We start from the raw sequence: 7,285 nt of genomic DNA, 5'->3' as shown, positions 1-7,285 counted from the left end.
ATATATGTTTCCTTTACAAAGCTTCAAAGGTTGCATTACCAGCATGCAAACCTCTTTTTCCATGGAAATTCCTAATACTGACAAGGAATGTCTAAAATACTTAGAGACATATTTCCAGAAAACTGGACTCTCTTGGCTCTTAGAGAATTTTCCTGCCAAGCTTCTACCAATGATCATTCAAAAAAAATTTACACCCACATTGGTAATACACATTTAAAACATACTAACAAAAACGGTCAACTTGGACTTAAGGAATAACGAGGAAAAAAAACATCCCACAATAGAATCTAAACCCTTATAAGGTGTTTAGCCTTTTATATTCTTTTCGGCCACATTATGTTGCATCACTGTTAAAACAGAAGCAGCATCTCATCCAAGGTATTTGCAAATAGTATATGTCACGTTTCCCAGCTGCTATCTTTAAATGCAATTTGTACTAATCTGAGTTCTAGTTCAAAAGCATCTGGACGATCCTGAGGGTTTGCAGCCAGCATTTCCTTAATCAGTTGTTTCATTCGCCCGTTCATAGACTTTTTCTTCACAGGAATGAGAAGTTCCATTTTGGGATTTTCCAGAAGCGCCTCCCCAACAGGCACTATCTCAGTTCCTTGTTTTACATAGCTCCCCAAGAGTTCCTTCTTTGTCTCTGTGTCTATGAATGTTATCCTTTCCAGCATTGCCCAGATGATAATCCCCAGAGCAAAGATGTCAGCTTTTGCTGTGTAATGTCCCTCCCACACTTCAGGAGCCATGTAGAAATCTGTCCCACATGCTGTGGAAAGGAAACACTTGTTTACACTGACAGGTTCTTCTGGGTTCTGACCAGAGGCTGAACAAACTTTACTTAGACCAAAATCAGCCACTTTTAGTGTGGGTTCCAAGTCACTAGTATCCAACCTGCTTTGAGAAATCAGGATGTTATCAGGCTTCAGATCGCGGTGGATGATCTGGTTTTTATGCAAGAAAGCCAGGGCACTGCTCAGCTGAAGCATAAAGCTGGTATTAGTTTTACGGTTGGGTTTCCTGGACAACAGATACTCATTCATATCTCCTCCGTCACAAAAATCCATCACAAACCACAAGTAATAGGCGCTTCTGGGATCAAAGGCAATTTCTCCTTTTAATGAAGTCTCTACAAGCTAGAGGAAGGAAAAACACAAATTACAATCATCTGCACGGTTTATACAATTTAGTTATAGAAAGACTAACTCGTTAAGTTAATTTTCAATTTTAAGTGGAAACTGGACAAACATTTGGTCAGTGCTTTCATGTGTATTTATTTTAAACTTCAGTCCTTCAAACTGTCACTTTATCCCTAATGAATATACATCAGCTCTCTAAGTCAAGTGATAGCAATATTTATTTAAAGATAGCTTTATTTTGAAAAGTATCCAACTGGCTACACATTTCCTGCATGTGTCAATGGAGCTGAACTCTCCCCACCTAGATAATAGCCTCATGAAATGACCAAAATTTTGGCATCTCGACCTAAGACAGAGTCAGCTGGGGTATAAACATCAATTAGGAAATTCAATCCAATGAATCAGCCCAAAATAAACTTGCTCACTACACATACACTATCAGCATAATCTGTGAAATCCAGAGAAAAATGATCAAAGAACAAGTCGTCACAGAAAGAAAGTGCTCCTGTAGTCAACGATAAGAAGAGAGTGACACCATTACTTCATAAACTTCCAGAAGCAGAATGCAAACATTCTGACTATCACTGGGTGGTGTCTAAAAACCAATGTATAAAAATCAAATTTGCATTTAAATATTTCTTTGATACAAGCTGAAAACCTAAATCACTATTTTGTCATCATTATCTAATTATAACTTTACTACTTGAAAGTCAAGAATATTACTTCACTGAACATGAACTACAAGCCTAAAATACAAACATAGTGCTTGAAATCATTTGTTATATGGGGTCCTTTTCAAAGCCATGGATTGAACAAGCAACCCATGAGGGAAACAACAGCTGTTGAAGAGTGTGTGAACTGTTCATTTTACATTTAAATCCACTGACACTTCCTCTTGTCATTTTGGTGGGCAGAAGCAAAGAATACCTCCTCTCCTAGCCATCTCTCAGGATGACAAAGAGTAGTATTCAGTAGTCTGCAACTATCTTTTTTTGCATGCATTTTTCTTGTTGCAAGTTAGCCAGTGAGACAGAGAAAATGAAAGACTAGAAAGGTACAGATGACACAATTATTTGTCAGGTATACTGATAACTTGTGTTGAGATTAAATCCAGCACCATCTCTCTTACTTCATTTCCTCTCTTTGTCTTTACACTCAAAACCAAACTATTTTTTTAAAGTTATTTATTTATTTATACAAGCACTGGGTACAGTCAGAAGCGCGGGAGGGTGAGAGAATTCACCGAGCCAGAGTGGGGAGCAGAGCAGGCAGAAGGACCGAAGTACACTGCTGAGGGGAACAGCGGGCGGCAGGAGAGGTCTGCGCACCATGTGGGACCCTCCTCCGGTGGCTGGGGAGCAGCCATGGATCGAACCAGCACTGCAGAGGCTGCGGGCAGCTTCGCAACCCAGTGCTCAACCAAACTTTCTAAATGTCTCTGAGCAATGCAGATCCCAGCATTCAAAGACAGGTTTACAGTAAAGTCAGGTAGTAATATTTTATGAGCCACATTAAGGTCTCTATTCCATGTTCATCTTCCTTTTCTTTCTTTCTTTATTCCATGTTCATCTTCCTTTTCTTTCTTTCTTTTTTCTAGCAACTCTTTACAAATGTTAAAAGTTTTTAGCATTTGGGCCAAATAAAAAGAGGCCAAAGGCAATAGCTTAAGGACCCTTGGTTGAGAGCTGTAGAAATACAGAGCCTAATATGTTTATTTTTATGTGTAGTGGGTGTTCGCCATAGGTTCTCTTGCTTAAAGTCCTTCAACAACATTCCTGTTCTCTTTGGGATATAATTTAGTTCTTTAACGCGGGCTGTGGCTCTGACTGGGCTGATCTAACTTCATCCAAAACAACTCTCCCTGCATGCTATAATCTTATTATCATTATTTCAATTCTTAGAATGCTTTATGCTTCCAGTTATCTGGATGTACAAATCTATCTGTTTGGGAAATTTTCTTTTCTTTTTTTAAGATTTATTTATCTATACAAGAGCTGGGGTACAGGTCAGAGGGGCAGGAGGGTGAGAGAATTCACCAGAGACAAAGCGGGGAGCAGAACAGGTAGACAGACGGAAAGCACTGCTGAGTGGAGCAGCGGGCGAGGCAGGAGAGGTCTGCCTCGCCATGTGGGTTTTTCCCTGGCCGGCAGGGAGTTGAACCCCCGCTACAGAGGCTGTGCACCGCTTCAGAGTGCTGCACTCAACCCGCTGCACCACCAGGGAGGCCCCTGCTTGGGAAATTTTCTTACTTTCTTGGCTGACTCCTCTTCACTCTACAAATTTCAGTTTAAACATTCATAATTCCAGGATAATGTCAGGTTTCCTATTACATGGTCCTATACCATCATGTACATCTCATTCATGACTCTTGTCATGAGCATATAGACTGGTCACAAAGTTCTTATGCATGAGATTATGTCCTATTAATGATTTATTGTATATTTTCTTTAATGATTTATTGTATATTTATTGAGGATTTTGCTATTAGAAAATGATTTAATTGCTTCAACTGAGAGCAAGGAAGATGTCTGGGAAAACATGGAGACACATTAAAATCTGTGCAGAGAATTGGAGAAGACCATGCATAGGGACTCTGTGGTCACCATAGCTTGTTGGTCTTTACTAAATGTAGATGTAGAAAAAGCACTAATGCTAAATGTGTTGAATATTTAATTAAATAAATATCTAGTTAATAAAATAAATGTGTTGAATATATAGTTAATTAAATTAAGAAAATTTCAAATTGAAAAGCTACCTATTACTAAGCATTTCCTTTCCTATGTGTCATGAATTGTATCATCTCTAATTCTGATAACACCCATCAGAGGTAGAAATTATTATTCCTATTTTACATATGAAGAAATAGATGCTGGGGAAAGTTGGATTATTTTTTCCAAAGCCATACTAGCAAAAAGTGCTACGAGTCAAACGCATGTCTATCAGACTTTAAAAATGAAAGGGATTACTAAACAAAATGGGTTTTAGTTAAAAAAAAAAAATCACCGAATCAAATCTGGAAGTACTTTACATCCTTAAGTCTTGAAAAACCATCTGATTCTTTGTTACTAAGATGGTTGCTGAGCCTCCCTGGTGGCGCAAGGAGTTAAGCAACGCACTATGAAGCAATCCGCAGCCTCTGCAGCATGAGTTCAATCCCTGGTTGACCAGGGAGCAACCCACATGGCACAGCAGACCTCTCCTGTCTTGCCTGCTGCTCCCCTCAGCAATGCATTTCAGTCAGTCTGCCTGTTCTGTTCCCCACTCTGTCTCCAGTGGATCCTCTCACCCCCGCCCCCACTCCGTATCTCTGGCCTGTACCCCAGGCCATGCATGCATAAATAAATGCATGCATGCATAAATAAATCTTTAAAAAAAAATGGTTGCTGAATCTAAACTCAATGATATAATCAGCACTAAGTTCTATGTTTAAATGTCTTTGCTTCTACCCTCTGAGACAGATTATGCATCTCATCTCCAAAATTCAGTGCAAAGTTTGGCAAGGTTCTATCTACTTTTAAGAGAAAATGTGGTAAAAATGTTCCCGAGCTCAGCGCTGCGAAGCTGTCCACAGCCTCTGTAGCACCAGTTCAATTCCTGGCCGGCCAGGGAGATAACCACATGGCGGGGCAGACCTCTCCTCTCCCGACCCCTGCTCCCCTCAGCAGTGTATTTAGGTCCATCTGCCTGTTCTGCTCCCTGCTCTGTCTCTGGTGAATCCTCTTACCCTCCTGCGCCTCTGGCCTGTACCCCAGCTCTTGTATAAATTTAAAAAAAAATGTTACCAATATGTTCTATCAGTGCAACTAAAATAGTAAGCATTTTTAGAAAAGGAAACAATAAAATGAGCAAAGGCCAACTATTGTGATTTATATTCATCATTTTTTTAAAGATTTATTTTTTATTTATACAATAGGTGGGGTACAGGCCACAGGCGCCGGAGGATGAGAGGATTCACCAGAGACAGAGTAAGGAGCAGAACAGGCAGACAGACCGAAAGCACTGCTGAAGGGAGCAGCAGCTGCAACAGGAGAGGTCTGCCGTGCCATGTGGGAATCTCCCTGGCCAGCCGGGAATTGAACCTGTGCTGCAGAGCCTGCGGACAGCTTCAAAGAGATGCACTCAACCCGCTGCACCACCAGGGAGGCCCTATATTCACCATTTTAAAGAGAGAAAACTTTAAGGCATAGCATGCTAAATATCAAGATTGCTTTTTGTTCATCACTCAGTGAAACCTGCAAGTTTCTAATTACAGTTCAGTATGTCTGTGTTCTTTGTTGGTCCTAATCCAAAAACTTTGCTGTTTTAAAAACTGACTTATATTCTCATGTCAAATTCTGAATTTAGACACAAACATGGAGGTATTTCCCTTTTCTAAGAATAAGTTGGACTTAAGAAATTTTGCTGTTGCTTTTAACTAGCTATATCTTAGCTATCTTTTCTCTCTTGTGAGTATAGAGCTACTAGAGATTTTGATCTATGGCAGAAGCCAACCTAAAAAATAAAAAATTTTTCTATCTTCTATGTTAGTGCTTTCCCCAGATCTACAAATGAGTAATGTGGAGGCAAAAGAATAATTTGGAGGTTAAGACAATGTAAGTGTTAGCTGTCAGATAGTCCTAGATTCAGTTTCCAATTCTGTCACTTGCTAGCATCTATTCTAAGCCTCAATTTCTTTATATGTAATCATGACAATAATAGTACTTTCCTCATAGGATTGTTCTGAGCAACTGCATTTAAAGAACATGGAAGTAAGTAGGAACCCAAATGTTAGCTAGTAGTAGTGTTAATAATAATCAGGTACTAAACCACAAACTTCATGAAATCTAGCTGGAATTACATGGTTAATAAACCACATAAACTCTCCAAAATAACAAAAGGTTTGTTTTCAAACCAGTGATTTATATATAAAGAAATGCCCAATTACCTATGGTGCTGCTATTGATTGTGGAGTTTTCCTTTTTCTTCTTTCTTCAGTTCCAAAAAAATTGATCTCAAGTGAACTTTTTAGACTCCATTCTTGTTCACTTCTCTAGCTCCTATGTTGCGCCATTCCCTATGCAGACTGGCAAGTATCATAGCATAACAGGTGACTTATGTTATTTTTAGATATTTGCATCACAGGTTTAAATAAAACCTTGTTTTAAAGCAAACATCAACTCAATTCTTGGCAGACCCTTAGCTGTATAAACTGCTAACTATATAAACATCTGCCTTTAAAGGTAGAAGTTCATCTGACTCTTTCATTTCTCTTCTTGCTGACCAATGTTATATTGAAATCATTTCTATTTCCCATTCAACCACCACATACCTGTAAATAAAGGGAAGAATTAGAGCCGTGGGACATCTTTTGCACCATCCCATCTTTTTGTAGGATGCATTCTTCCAAGTGAATCACATTTGGATGTTGGCTCTTGATACTGCTTAGTGCCCAGAACTCACGCAGGGCTAGTTCAACATTTTCAGGTGCATGGCATCGAATTTTCTTCACTGCCACCCGTGCAGAGGTCTTTCTGATGACTGCTTCATATACAACACCATAACTACCTCGGCCTACCTCCCGTATTAAATCGTACTTTGGCTGGCTACTCACCATCTTCAAGGTCAAGGTTTCTGGAAAAATCAACAAAGTGCTCTGTTGAAATTAAGTATACCTACTGGCTTGTATTTCTTCTTATGAATGATTTAGTTATCATCTGTCTCACTGTTTACAGAGCTTGAAAGATATTAGCTATACCTTGAGGAAATCTAAATATTTTGATGATGATGACGATGATGATGATAATGATACTAATAATAAAGCAGCTAACACTTATGTAGGACTTACCAGGTATTGACTATTCCAAGCACTTTTTAATATCAAATTCATTTAATCCTCATAACAATGTTATAAGGTAGATACTATTATGGTCATTTTATAGATGAGGAAATTAAAGGATGGAGAGTATCATACCCAAGGTCAAAGAGCTAGTAACTGGTGGACCTGAGATTTGAAACCAGGCCATGTGGCTGTGACACCCATAATTTGAACCACCATACTACACTGCCTTCCTACACAAACTGCTCCAGAATGTCATTAATATTAAGCCCCCAAACTCAGCATTCTTATTTACTGATCATGAAAAAGCAAACAAAGCTACAGCTTC

General features: G+C 39.1%; 1 protein-coding gene across 1 annotated transcript; it reads right to left on the bottom strand.

Annotated features, from left to right (window-relative positions):
• Positions 1–398: 398 nt before the first annotated feature.
• On the bottom strand, positions 399–6,735 carry PDIK1L (PDLIM1 interacting kinase 1 like; the record flags this gene model as incomplete). The annotated part of the gene is made up of 2 exons (XM_084241868.1): positions 399–1,139; positions 6,451–6,735. 2 exons carry the CDS (start codon positions 6,733–6,735, stop codon positions 399–401), a joined length of 1,026 nt encoding a protein of 341 aa, XP_084097994.1.
• Positions 6,736–7,285: the final 550 nt, after the last annotated feature.

Source organism: Talpa europaea, assembly GCF_964194135.1.
Source record: "Talpa europaea genome assembly, chromosome: 9".
Lineage (NCBI taxonomy): Eukaryota > Metazoa > Chordata > Mammalia > Eulipotyphla > Talpidae > Talpa > Talpa europaea.
Note: the sequence above shows the minus strand (reverse complement) of the source record. Positions and strands in the feature narration are given on the sequence as shown.